The sequence below is a fragment of the Somniosus microcephalus genome, chromosome 30 (genome assembly GCF_052327205.1).
Source record: "Somniosus microcephalus isolate GS21.2 chromosome 30, FLI_Smic_1.0, whole genome shotgun sequence".
Lineage (NCBI taxonomy): Eukaryota > Metazoa > Chordata > Chondrichthyes > Squaliformes > Somniosidae > Somniosus > Somniosus microcephalus.
In genome coordinates, this window is record NC_141016.1 from 34,275,182 (window position 1) to 34,290,103 (window position 14,922).

At 44.0% G+C, this 14,922-nt stretch overlaps 1 protein-coding gene across 1 annotated transcript in view; it reads right to left on the reverse strand.

Annotated features, from left to right (window-relative positions):
* LOC147098121 (scavenger receptor cysteine-rich domain-containing protein DMBT1-like) overlaps positions 1 to 14,922 on the reverse strand; it is a 58,470-nt gene that overhangs the window by 23,539 nt on the left and 20,009 nt on the right. The window contains exons 2-5 of the mRNA XM_085970827.1: positions 14,034 to 14,288; positions 7,094 to 7,408; positions 1,530 to 1,844; positions 309 to 623 (exon numbers count right to left, since the gene is read on the reverse strand). Coding sequence (XP_085826953.1) covers positions 309 to 623; positions 1,530 to 1,844; positions 7,094 to 7,408; positions 14,034 to 14,288 — 1,200 coding nt within the window. The remainder of the gene's footprint in view (positions 1 to 308; positions 624 to 1,529; positions 1,845 to 7,093; positions 7,409 to 14,033; positions 14,289 to 14,922) is intronic.

Here is a 14,922-nt window from a genome sequence, read left to right on the forward strand (position 1 = left end):
TAGTAAATCTATGGAATTTGCTACCTCAGAGAGCTGTGGAAGCTGCGACATTAAATAAATTTGAAACGGAGATAGACAGTTTCCTAGCTGATAAGGGTATTAACGGTTATGGGGAGTGGGCAGGGAAGTGGACGTGAGTCTAGGTTCGGATCAGCCATGATCCTATTGAATGGAGGAGCAGGCCCGAGGGGCCGTATGGCCTAGTCCTGCTCCTACTTCTTATGTTCTATGTCATTCTCTGTAATATCTCCTGTCTGAAGCATTGCTAATAACACTGCAGAAAATGAGCAGGTTGAAAGCGCCCTTACCTGAACACATCATCCTTACATCTTCTTTATGAGCACAGTCGTGGTTACCCCACGGTGCTGAGGGACATTCCCACAGAAAAGATTCGTCACCCGAACAGTTCAGTTCATCCAACCAAACTGGGCCTGAGCCTGGTCCACAAGCAGCAGGAAGTTCCACGTCCAATGCATTTCCGCAACCCAGCTGTTTGCAAACCACGTTAGCGTCGGCCAGGTCCCAGGAATCATCACAAACTGAACCCCAGGTCCCATTGTAATAAACCTCCACTCGCCCAGCACATGGGCTTCCACCGGCGGACAGCCTTAACTGCACGTGTCCTGTTGGAGAACAATACAGGAGGATTATACTTCCAATACACATGAACCTCATCACTCAATCCAACCCATTGTATCCTCTCCAGCCGAAAAATTCTGACCTTTTAAAGCGGCTGTGACAGATAAATGAAACTATACAACTGAACATCTGTCTACTCTTCCATATTATATAGAATGCACAGCAGAGAAATGTTTAAGATATTCCTGCTACCTCTGGCTGCTGGGATTCATTGTCTCCAGTTCCCTCATTTTTTTCGAATCTTGTGCACATTGTTGTTCAGGCAATTGAACGTGTTTTTACTAATCGTTTCACTTCCTCTATTTTTAAGTCATTTTATGCTCATGTTCTATAATTGTATCTGCTCCTTGTTAGGTTTTGTCACCCGTATTCATTACCTTGCTTGACATTTACTCTCATCTCCTACTTCATTTATGTTTAGCCCATGTTCATTTCGTTTCTACACAGTACACTGAAACCTACCCCAGTATAACTCCAGCTCATCTGTCTACACTGATATGCTGCACAATGGAGCTGATTTGCAACCACGTGATCCGTCCCTAAACATCTCAGCCTGTCCACCTTTAAGCCGCCCTCTTGAAATCTACCCTCTGACCAAGCTTTTAGACACCCTTTCTAAAATCTCCTTGTTGGGCTCTGTGTCAGTTTCCAGTCTGATTGCGCTCTTGGGAAACGCCTTGCGACGTTTGTCTTTGTTAAAGGAGCAAATCAATGCAACTTATCGTTGTTGATGTTTCTCCCTTCAGCCCGTGTCCTCTCGCTTTGCTCTCACCCACTGAGTTAAATAACTGGTGTAGAGACACCGAGGAACAAGTGACCAATATTACCACTTTTCTCAGCAGATTAGATATTCCCCTTGATGGTTCTGTAAAATTGAACCATTTGTTCACCTGAACACAGGACCCCTACGCCGATGCTGTCATTGAGAGATGGATTCAATGTGAATGAGCTGCAGTTCCGGAGCTGAGACTCGTTTCCTTCACACTGGACATCATTCACCCACACGGGCCCTTCACTCTCTCCGTACTTTGAAGAGTTATAAGCGGCTATCGCAGAGCCGCAGCCCAGCTGTCTGCAGACCACGTTGGCATCGTTTAGGTCCCAGAGGTTGTCCCGCACTCTCCCCCAGCTGCCGTTGTAGTAAATCTCCACTCGCCCGTCACAGCGGCTTCCCCCATTAGTCAGTCTCGGCGGCCAACCTTCATCTACAAAAAGAAACACATTGAGAGCAACACAGAAACATAGAAACGTAGAAGATAGGAGCAGGAGTAGGCCATTCGGCACCCCGAGCCTGCTCCGCCATTCAATGACATCATGGCTGATCATCCAAACTCAGTATCCTGTCTCTGCTTTCTCCCCATAGCCCTTGATCCCTTTAGCCTTAAAAATATATCTAAATCCTTCTTGAATATATTTAGTGAATTGGCCTCAACTACCTTTTCTAGTAGTAGAGAATTCCACAGGTTCACCACTCTCTGGGTGAAGAAATTGCTCCTCATCTCTGTCCTAAATGGCTTACCCCTTATCCTTAGACTGTGTCCTCTGGTTCTGGACACCCCCGCCATTGGGAACATCCTTCCTGCATCTAGTCTGTCTAGTCCTGTTAGAATTTTGTAATTTTCAATGATATCCCCTCTAATTCTTCTGAACTCCAGCGAATATAAGCCCAATCGACACAATCTCTCCTGATACGTCATTCCTGTCATCCCAGGTATCAGTCTGGTGTATCTTCATTGCTCTCCCTCCATGGCAAGAACATCCTTCCTCAGATAAGGCGACCAAAACTGCACACAATACTCAAGGTGTGGCCTCACCAAGGCCCTGTACAACTGCAGCAAGACATCCTTGCTCCTGTTCTCGAATCCTCTTGCTATGAAGGCCAACATACCATTTGCCTTCTTAACCGCCTGCTGCACCTGCATGCTTACCTTCAGCGACTGGTGCACAAGGACACCCAGGTCTCGTTGCACTTCCCCTTCTCCCAATCTATTGTTGTTCAGATAATAATCTGCCTTCCTGTTTTTGCCACCAAAGTGGACAACCTCGCATTTATCCACATTATACTGCATCTGCCATGCATCTCCCCAATAACTCAACCTGTCCAAATCATACTGGAGTTTCTCGGCATCCTCCTCACAGGACACACGCCCACCCAGCTATGTGTCGTCTGCAAACTTGGAGATATTACATCTAGTTCCCTCGTCTAGATCATGAATATATATTGTGATTAGCTGGGGTCCTAGCACCGATCCCTGCGGTACCCGACTAGTCACTGCCTGCCACTCAGAAAAAGACCCATTTATTCCAACTCTTTGCTTCCTGTCTGCCAACCAGTTCTCTATCCATGTCAGAAACTTACCCCCAATCCCATGTGCTTTAACTTTACACGTTAACCTCTTATGCAGGTCCTTATCGAAAGCCTGCTGAAACTCCAATACACCACATCCACTGGTTCTCCCTTATCTATTCTACCAGTTATATCCTCAAAAAAATTCCAGTAGATTAGTCAAGCACGATTTACCTTTTGTAAATCCATGTTGACTTTGTCCAGTCCTGTCACTGTTTACCAAGTGCTCTGCTATTACATCTTTTATAATGGACTCGAGCATTTTGCGCACTACTGATGTCAGGCTTACTGGTCTATAATTCTCGGTTTTCGCTCTACCACCTTTATTAAATAGTGGGGTTACATTAGCTACCCTCCAATCTTCAGGAACTGTGCCAGAGTCTATAGAATTTTGGAAGATGATCAGCAATGCATCTACTATTTCTGGGCTACTTCCTTAATTACCCTAGGATGTAGATTATCAGGCCCTGGGGATTTATCGGCCTTCAATCACATCAATTTCCCTAATACCATTTCCCTACAAATACTGATTTCATTCAGTTCCTCCCTCTCATTCGACCCTATTTTCCTCGACATCTCAGGGATGTTATTTGTGTCCTCCTTTGTGAAGACAGAACCAAAGTATGTATTTAATTGTTCAGCCATTTATTTGTTCTGCATTATAAATTCGCCTGGTTCTGACTGCAAAGGACCTATGCTTGACTTCACCAATCTTTTTCTCTTTACATATCTATAGAAGCTTTTACAGTCAGTTTTTATGTTCCCTGAAAGCTTACTCTCATATTATATTGCCTTCCTCTTACTTCTCACCTTTGTCCTCCTTTGGTGAATCCTAAAATGCTCCCAATCCTCATATTTGCTGCTTTTTCTTGCCAATGTATATGTCCTCTCCTTGGATCTTATGCTATCCCTAATTTCCCTTGTTAGCCATGGTTGCACCACCTTTTTTGTTTTATTTTTATGCCAGACAGTGATGAACAAATTCTATACTTCATCCATGCGATCTTTAAATGTTTGCCATTGCCTCTCCACCGTCAACCCGTTAAGAAACGTTCCCCAATCAATCCTAGCCAGTTCGCGCATCATACCATCGTAGTTTCCTTTATTTAAATTCAGGACCCTAGTCTCTGTGTCAACTATTTCACTCTCCATCTTAAATGAAAAACTATCATATTATGATCGCTCCTCCCCAAGGAGCCTCGCACAACAAAATTGCTAATCAATCCTTCCTCATTACCTGATATCCAGTCTAAGATGGCCTGATCTCTAGTTGGTTCCTCGACATGTTGGTCCAGGAAACCATCTCGTATACACTCTAGGAATTCCGCCTCCACAATTTTGTTACTAATTTGGTTATCCCAATCTATATCTAGATTAAAGTCAACCATGATAACTGCTGTGCCCTTATTGCACGCATCTCTAATTTCCTGTTTAATGCCATCCCCAACCTCAGCATTGCTGTTTGGGGGTCTCTATACAACTCCCACTAACGTTTTCTGCCCCTTGGTATTTCTCCACTCCACCTATACAGATCCCACATCATCAGAGCTAATATCCTTCCTTACTATTTTGTTAATCTCCACTTTAACCAGCAATGCTACACAACCTCCTTTTCCTTTTTGCCTGTCCTTCCTGAATATTGAATACCCCTGGATGTTGAATTCCCAGCCTTGGTCACCCTGGAGCCATGTCTCCGTAATCCCAATTATATCTTATCGGTTTACATCTATTTATGCAGCTAATTCATCCACTTTATTATGAATGCTCCTCGCATTAAGACACAAAGCCTTCAGGCTTGTTTTTTAACACTCTTAGTCCTTTTAGAATTATTATTTACTGTGGCCCTGTCTGATTTGCACACTTGATTTCTCTGCCTTCCACTTTTGCTTTTCTCCTTCCTGGTTTGCTTCTATCGTTGCTTCCCTTTCCTCTGTCTCCCTGCACAGGTTCGCAACACCCTGACATTTTAGTTTAAACCCTCCCCAACAGCACTAGCAAACACTGCCCCTAGAACATCGGTCCTTGTCCTGCCCAGGTGCAAACTGTCCAGTTTGTACTGGTTCCACCTCATGCAGAACCGGTTCCAATGTCCCAGGAATTTGAATCACTCCCCCTTGCACCATTCCTCTAGCCACGTATTCATCTGAAATATCCTTATGTTTCTACTCTGACTAGCACGTGGCACTGGTAGCAATCCTGAGATTACTAGCTTTGAGGTCCTATATTTAAATTTACCTCCTAACTCCCTATATTCAGCTTTTAGGACCTCATCCCGTTTTTTACCTATAGCGTTGATACCTATATGCACCAGTACAGCTGGCTGTTCACCCTCCCCCTCCAGGATGCCCTGCAGCCGCCCCGAAACATCCTTGACCCTTGCACCAGGGAGGCAACATACCATCCTGGAGCCCCATTTGCGGTCGCAGAAATGCCTATCTATTCCCCTTACAATAGAATCCACTATTACTGTAGCTCTCCCACTCTTTTTCCTCCCATCCTGTGCAGCAGATCCACCCGTGCTGCCAGGAAGTTGGCTACTTCTGCCTTCCCCCGATATGCCAACTCCCTCAACAATATCAAAAGTGGTTAATCTGTTTGAGAGAGGAATGGCCACAGGGGACCCCTGCCCTACCTGCCTGCGCCTACTACTCTGCCTGGCGGTCACCCATTCGCTTCCTGCTTGTGCAGCCTTTACCTGCGGTGTGACCAACTCCCTGAACATGCTATCCACTATGTCCTCAGCATCGTGAATGCTCCAGTATGTATCCATTGCAGCTCCAGCGCTACAATGCGGTCTGTCAGTAGCTGCAGCTGGATACACTTCCCGCACACATGGTCATCAGTAACACAGGAAGTGTCCCTGATTCCCACATAGTGCAGGAGGAGCATGCCACGGGGCCGAGCTGTGCTGCCATGAATGACCCTTTTTTAATTCAAATTAAATTAATTCAAATGAATACCACTAATTAAAAGAAAATTGAATGATATACTCAAGGGCCCTTGTTTACTAGGACTCCCCACTACACAACAGAGCCCTTAGAAACTATAACCAGAAAAATTAAGTTTGGAAACTGAAACAACGGTTAAACTGAGCCAAAATATCCCATAATTAACTAACTCTCACCCGGACAGTTATTATAAATTTTAATGATTAAATTCCTGTAATAATTACCCACAAGACTTGTAGGCAGATCCTCTCCCCCATTACCTTTTCTCAGTGAATTGAGTTTAGAGAGACGCCGAGCAGCTTCCGGAGGCTAATCTGGGGAAAGGGGTTAAAAACAAACTGGGAGCGGGCGGCCCAGGCCGGCTATTGATATGAGCTGTGATCAAAGGCAGAAGCACGGGCTTAGCATGAGTCTCGGCTGCTCACAGTTCATCTTATCCAATATGGAGTGAAACAGAGAAAAGTTTAAATTGATTGAGCGTTTCAAACTATTTCGCAGCAAATCAAGTATATTTGATTTATAGTCACTGCTCTAACGGCGGGAAAGGGGGAAGATTGATGGGTTATAACTGCTGGTCCTGGGGCGAGGTCCACATCCCGTGAATGAATAATATAAATAATAAAATACAGGTGCAGCATTTCCATTGGGCAGCAGCGATCCCCGTTTTGCTGTTTGAAGGTTTCTGCCAGCGGCTCTGGGTGGTGCATTCTGGGTAATGCTCTGGATTCACCCGGACAGAGATAAACACCGCAACACGAGACAGTCACTGATTACAAAATAACAACAGAGAATGCTGGAAAAACTCAGCAGGTCAGGCAGCATCCGTGGAGGGAAATTTGAGTTGACGTTTCGGGTTGAAACCCTTCTTCAAAACTGGAAAGAAAAAAACATCGAAGGCAAAGCTGCGATCGAACAAAAGAAGAAAAGGAGACAATAAAAGGTATTAGAAGTCATATGAGATGGTAATGGGCCCGTGGAGACAAAAGGCAGCTGAGATTAGGTGTGAAGTGTACTGGCGGGCTAAGGACAGCTGCACTTGTGCTGCATTGAAACCTTTGGCTCATTACTAATTCACGAGACAAATCGACCGACAAACAGAACCCAGACTCGCTCAGTGGCAATGGAAACATCTACAGTTCAATACACTGAGTTGACTCACCCGAGCAGATGACACTGGTGTCATTTCCATGTGAGCAGTTAAACTGATCCCAGGATGAAACCGGACAATCCCACAATCGGGACTCGTTCCCCCGGCACCTGTAGTTCTCCTTCCACACTGGGCCGGTTCCCTCCCCAAAGTGAGCTGCTCCCGGGGTTGCGGTGACTGCCCCGCACTGAAGGTGCTCACAGACCACGCTGGCGTCTTCTAAACCGAAGTAAACATCACACAGCGTCCCCCACTGCCCTCTGTGTAGCACTTCCACCCGGCCGGAGCACCCGGTGTCCCCGGATACCAGTCTGAGATCTCTGTGAACTAAATATTAATATATTAATTTTATATTGATGAATTAAAATAACGTCGGAAAAATATTTTAAGCTGGATTCACATCTCATCTGTTTACAGCTTAATAAAAACTATTACTCCTATCACCATGACTATTATTACTTCTACAACTATTATCACCATTACAACGACTGTTACTACCACTATTAATGCTAGTATTACTATTATACTAGTCTTGCTACTGATACCACTACTACAACTACCATTATTACTGCTAATGAGTTCACTGATACTACAGCTTTTAGCACTAGTATTGCTACTGCTGCGTTCCTACTATTAATAAAACCAGGAATATAGATACAGGAGTAGACCATTCAGCCCCTGAGCCTGTTCCTCCATTCAATTAGGTCATGGCTGATCTGGACCTCAACTCCATGTTCCTGCCTTCACTCCAGATCACTTGATGCATTTACCTACCAAAAATCTATCGATCTCAGCCTCGAAATTTACACCTGTCTTTTGGGGGAGGGAATTCCTGATTTCTGCTACCGTTTTTATATGTCAACGTGCTTCCTGATCTCACGCCTGAAAGGCCGAGCTCTAACTTTAAGATTGTGCCCTAGTTCTAGATTCCCACACCAGAGGAAATACTTTCTTGGTATCTACTCATCCAATTTTTTGTATCACTTTAAATATCTCAATTACATAACCCCTGAACTTTCTAAGCTCAATGTTATACAAAGCAAATTTATGAAACCTGTCCTCATAATTTAATGCTTTTAGCCCTGGTTTCATTCTGGTGAATCTGCGCAGCGCCCTCTCAGAGACAAATATATCCTTCCTGATGTTTAGTGCCCATGACTGAACGTTGTACTCCAGGTGGGGTTTGACCAAGGCTCTGTACAATCAAGCAACACTCCCTCTCATTTGTATTCCAGCCTGCTTGCTATCAAGCCTGATATTTCAGTAGCCTTTTTCATTATTGTTATACCTGCGCATAGCTGTTAGTGATTTGTTTGCCGGGGCACACAATCCCATTTGCTCCTCCACAGTTCCTAGTCTCCCACCATTAAGAAAATATACCGATTGGTCTTTCTTGGATCCAAAATGAATGACTTCACACTTGCCTACAATGAATTCCACCTGCCACGGACTCGCCCACTCACTTGATCTGTTTGTGCCCCGTTGTAACTTTCTGATCCCGTCTGCACAACTTACTGTGCCTCCCAACTTAGAATAATCTGCAAAATTGGGTATACAACTTTCTGTTCCATCATCCAAGTCATTACTTAATATGGTGAAAAGCTGAGCCCACATACAGATCCGTGAAGAACATTACTTGCCTTGTCCCGCCAATCAAAGTTTTCACTTTATCTGTACTCCCTGTGCCCTACCACCAAAACAATTACTAGACCATGTTAAAAGGTAACCTTCAATCACGGGCACTTTTATTTATGCTCATAATCGCTTTTGCAGAACCTTATCTAATGCCATAAAGGCACCATCCAAAGACATTCCCCTGACCTCCTTGTTAAGGACCTGCTCAAAAATTCAATCACACATAACTCAGAATCACAGAATCAGAGAATGATACAGCACAGTTGGAGGCCATTCGTTCCATCCTGCCTGTGCCAGCACTTTGAAGGAGCTATCTAATTAGTCCCAGTCCCCTGTCATTTCTCAATAGCTCTGCAATACTTTTGCACTTCAAGTATTTCTCCAATGCCCTTTTGAAAGTTATTCTTGAATCTGCTTCCACCACCCTTCCCAGCAGTGCATTCCAGATCATAACAACTCGCTGCATAAACATTTCTCCTCATTTCGCCTCAGGTTATTTTGCCAATTACCATAAATCTTTGTCCTCTGGCTACCCAGCATTGTGCCACTGAAAAATTTCATCTTTATTAACTCTATCGGATCCCTACCTGATTTTAATCACCTATATCAAATCTCCCCTTAACATTAATACTAAAGCAAAATGGAAATCTGAAATAAAAACAGAAAATGTTGGAAATACTCATCAGATCAGGCAGCACCTGTGGGAGGGAAACAGAGTTAACGTTTCAAGTTGATGACCTTCCATCAGAAGATCCACCACCCCCCCCCCAACTTAACCTTCTGTGCTCTAAAGAGAACAACCCAGTTTCTCCAGGTAACTGAAGTTTTTCACCCCTGGTATCATACCATTAAATCCCCTCTGCACCTTTCCTAAAGACTTCACATCTTTCCTAAAGTGTGGTGTCCAGAATTGGCCACAATATTCCAGCTGGGACTTAACTAGTGTTTTATAAATGTTTAAAATTACGTCCTTGCTTTTGTACTCTATGACTCTATTTATAAAGTCATGGATCTCCTAAGCCATTTTAACAGCATTCTCAAATTGTCCTGCCATCTTTAAAGATTTGTGTACGTACACTTCAGTTCTCTCTGTTTTGCAACCCCTTTAAATTGTATCATTTAGTTTATATCGCCTCTCCTCATTCCTCCCGCCAAACCAATCCCTTCACGCTTCTCTGCATTAAACATCAGCGGCCATCTGTCTGCCCATTCCACCTGTCTGTCTTTGTCCTCCTGAAATCTGTTACTATCCTCGTCACTGTTTGATACATTTCCGTCAGATGATGGAATCTGCAAACTCTGAAATGATGCCCTCTATGCCCAAGTCCTCGTCATTTATATAGATCAAAAAGAGCAGTGGCCCGAATTTCGATCACTGGGTGACACCACTGCACTCTTCCCTCCAGGCTGAAAACTATCCGTTCACAACTAATCTCTGCTTTCTGTCCCTTAGCCAATTTCGTTTCCACGTAGCCGCTGCCCTTTTAATCCCATCGGCTTCAATTTTGCTGCTAAATATATCATGTAGTTCTTTGTCAAACGCCTTTTGAAAGTCCATATAAACAATACCAGCAGTACTACTCTCATCTACTGTCTCCGGTACTTCATGAAAGAACTCAATCAAGTTAGTCAAACACGATTTGGCTTTAAGAAACCCGTGCCGGCTTTCTTTTAGTAACCAATATTTTTTAAGTGCCAATAAATATTGACCCGAATTATTATCTCTAAATGTTTCCCCACCACTGACATTAGGCTGACTGGGCTGTAGTTGACAGGTTTACCCCTCGCCCCTTTTTTGCACAGGGGTGAAACATTTGCAATCACCAAGTCAACTGGTATCACTTCCATATCTGAGGAGGATTGGGAGACTGTGGCCAGAGCCTCTGCAATTTTCAACCTTACTTCCCTCAACAACCTAGGATGCATTCCTTGCAGACCAGGTAACTTTTCTACTTTGAGCAGTGCCAGCTTTTTAAATATTTCCACTTTATCTATTTTTACTCCTATCCCATGTGTCTAATACCTCCTCCTTTAATGGGACAATGGCTGCGTCCTATTCTCAGTAAAGGTAGAGGCAATGTACTCGTTTTGTACCTCAGCCATGCCGGCTGGCTCCACGAGAAGATTTCCTTGCTGGTGCCCACTTGGCTCCACATTTCCTTTGACTACCCTTTTACTATTTATATGTTTATAAAAGACATTTGGTTCCCCTTTGATGTTACACGCTAATCTATACCCATAAATTCGCTTTTACCCTCTTAATTTCTTTTCAGTTCACCCTGTGCTTTTTATATTCAGCTTGGTTCTCTATTGAATTACGAAGCTGACACTTATCATAAACTTAGCTTTTCTGTTTAATTTTAAGCTCTATATATTTAGACATCCAGGGAACTCGAGCTCTGCATGACCGTCCTTTCCCCCTGGTGGGAATTTGTCTATTCTGTACCGAAACTATCATATATTTGACGCCGCATTTACTGTTTAACCTGCGAGTTGCTAATTTACTGTTTTGTCAATATTTGATTCTATTCCACCTGGGCCAGATCCCTTGGGCTCACTGCATTCTGAGACTTCCTCAGGCTACAATGAACCAAATCCCTCATAATGCCCTTCACCATTGCCATTCCTGTCCTCTGTCACCTTTGGATAAACACCGTCCAGACCTGGGAACTTGTTAATTTTCAGCCCATATACTTTTCTAGCCGCTCGAGATTATTTTCACTGAAATGGTTAATTGTAATTATTTTGTTACTTAACAATTACTAGAGGTAGGGGAGGTCATCGTTTAGTGCATCATCTATTTTATAATCACCAGTTCTTTAGATTGTAATATTGTCTTCTCTGCCCTCTTCATGTTCATTTTCTGAACTCAGTTCACACTTTTATGTTTTGCGGTTCTGCTCCACTCAATTCCGCGTTCCTGTTAATCTCTGTGCCCACCCTTTTACCATGATCTGCAATTACTTTAGATTCCTCTTTGCAGAATTGTTGGAGGTGCAATTGTTCTTGGGCCGAAGTACAGAAAGACGACTTCAATGGAAAAGAAATTCGGACTGAGTGTGGAACAGGCCCCGATTCGCGATCACGCATTTTTCACCAGTTACTTTTCTCCACTTCACTTCTGAATAATTGGTTGTTGCATTTAGTATCATGATTGTTCACGGTTCTGTTTCTTCTGAACCTAGGCATGTGTTTACTCTTGATGATCAGCATCATTTACCTAAATATGCTGTACTTTCCCTACAGCCAGGTGTTGTGACCAACTTCGCTCCCACAAAATAATTTGAATACAGCTATCCATGGGTTCATTTCAAACAATATCCCATGTACAGGTTTCTCTATTCCAGAGAAATTGAATCTCTAATTTAGTATCTGGAGATTCTCTGTATTACTCACTGTCCCTGTCACAGAAAGCAGGTTCTGGGCCGCGACCACCTTAGATAATCGTTGAACATTAGTCGGTGAGTAGTGTTCACTCGTTCAGAAGTTTTAGAATTAGAAAGGAACATTGAAACAATTAATTTGTTGTAGGAAATGTATGAATGTACAGAGCGAACATTTGATGAATGGTAAACCCAAAGGCTCCATCTGGAGTAAGTGGACAGACCAGAGGACAATACTGTGGTGTAGAAAACCCTGAAGGATGAAATAGAATTGGAATAATGTAATTCCCCATGTGCACAAATATCCACCTATCTGGGCAAGCTAAGTATTGCTCGAATATAAATTGTTGGAATTGTCTCAGCATGGATTGTTAACAGCCCCACTCACTTGTATTATTCTTACTTTGATTGCTGGCCCAGTAATTCTGTTCGCAGACCTCCCGCGGGCAGAGGGCTGCGATTTGGAAAAATCTACGCCTGGACCGGAGGGCTCCCGGGAGGCGCAGATTTCCGTTGCTGTGCCTCTTCAAACTGCCGGTGTGCAGGGCACGCGTATCCCAGGGGCGCAGGTAGTTTGCAGCGTCCCTGGCATCACGTGGGCCATGGGGAGCCAATCAGAGTAGGGAATCTCCATTCATAGATTTGACAGGAAGACCAGCCAAATCTATGAATAGAGATCAGACCCATAACATTAGAAAAATTTCAAATACATTTTTTAAAAACATCACATTTTTAAAATGACTATAAATTACTTAAATTAAATGCTTCAAACAAAAATTTTAATTTTTGAACAAAATAATTAAAGCCTTTAACGGGACTAAAAATAAACTTATCTTTCTTTAAAGTATTTAAAAAGATAAATGCTTTTACAGGTGGAAGAATTGTAAGTGCTTTCTGCAGGCGGAGGGTCTCCAAAGGGCGGAATTCTCCACCTGCAGAGGCCCAGCTCCAGGGCAGGCGGAGGATCTCGTGAGCTTTCTTCACAGATCGGAAATGCCGGTTTCCAGCGCATGCGCAGTGCATTCCTGAAACCGGCATTTCCGATGTCCCTACGGGTGCGTACACAACCATAATGATCGGAATTTCTGCCTCAAAGGTACAATTTTGATTGGAGCGTGAGGTGAATCCACAATCACCACTGGAGCATTGACTGTCCACTCAACAGCTGGTGCAGTGAAAGCGACTCAATATGAAATGCAACGAAAAGCCATTCAGCAGGAGGTGCAGTGAAATCCCAGTCAACAGGAGATTTACTGAGAGGCACTGAGACCGCTCAGCACAAGGTGCAGCGCCAGCCCAAACATTAACAGGTGCACTGAGTCCGCTCAGCACAAGGTGCAGCACCAGCCCAAACATTAACAGGTGCACTGAGTCCACTCAGCACAAGGTGCAGCACCAGCCCAAACATTAACAGGTGCAGTGAGTCCGCTCAGCACAAGGTGCAGCACCAGCCCAAACATTAACAGGTGCAGTGAGTCCGCTCAGCACAAGGTGCAGCGCCAGCCCAAACATTAACAGGAGCAGTGAGACCGCTCAGCACAAGGTGCAGCGCCAGCCCAAACATTAACAGGTGCAATGAGTCCGCTCAGCACAAGGTGCAGCGCCAGCCCAAACATTAACAGGAGCAGTGAGACCGCTCAGCATAAGGTGCAGCAAATGTTTACCCCTTGTCAGCTCTGTACTGCCCAGTCAAAGCAATAGGATTGAAAAATAACAACTAACTTCTGACTGGCCAAGGCAGCCAATGTCAGCAGTGAATTATGACGGTCATTTGTGGACCATTCTGTCTCTTCCCCCGAAAGGGAAGAAAGGTAATACTAAACAGTGTTTAACACCCTCTCCTTTATCAAGATGTGAATATTTATAATCTGTCGCGAGGCAGCCGCACGCTACTTGTTGGTAACCCGTATGTTTCCATAACAATCAGTTTTTACCTGAACAGATTACTCCAACATCCTGCTGGTGTCCACAGCCAGGCGGACCAATAACAGGCCCTGATCCTTCTCCAAAGTGAGCATCAAGCGGCGCTGCTACTGCAGAGCCACAGCCCAGCTTGTTACAAACAGCTTCCGCATTCGGTAAGAACCAGGACCCATCACCGCAAACTGTGCTCCAGGTTCCACTCCCGTAAATCTCCAGTCTCCCAGCACAGGGACTGTTTCCATTCACCAGTCTGGGCTTGGCACTTCCTGCAAATTATATTGAAATAAACAGTGAGAATTTAATGCGCTTTATATTAAAATGTGGTGAGAGTTTCTGTAATCTCATCAATAATCCGATTGTCCTGTTTATTTAGTCAGGTGCGACAGACCTTAAACACTGGCTTCATTGTGTCAACATGGGAGGGGAAATGTTGGTGTTATCAATTCCTGTCTTATCGCCGTGTATATTATGAATGTTTTTAGATTGTCCTATCTATTCTGTGTTTTTCATTTGAACGTTGACAATTTAATCCAGAGGCCGCAATAGAATCAGCACTGAGACGGTCAAATGTTGATGAATTTAAATCAAAATTTTTCTGTCACAAACGAGAGGGCGTGTCTTATTATTGTGGGCAGTTTAGGCGTTTAACTCACTCACAAGGACGGAACTTTCAGAGTGCTGAGTAGTGAGCGGACTGAAACTGAATCGCGAGATATGCAGTAATCAGATTCGGCAAATTCAAGGGTGACATGGATAAAGACCTGAGGAAATTCGAACCGAGGGCTGTGAAATATCCAGGAGCAGCAGAAGCTCCAGATATCCAGGTATTCCCGGTCCTGTGCACCTCTGTGTACTTACTTGTGGGAGAATTGTTCTAAAATAGTCCGTCCGGGAAATTAA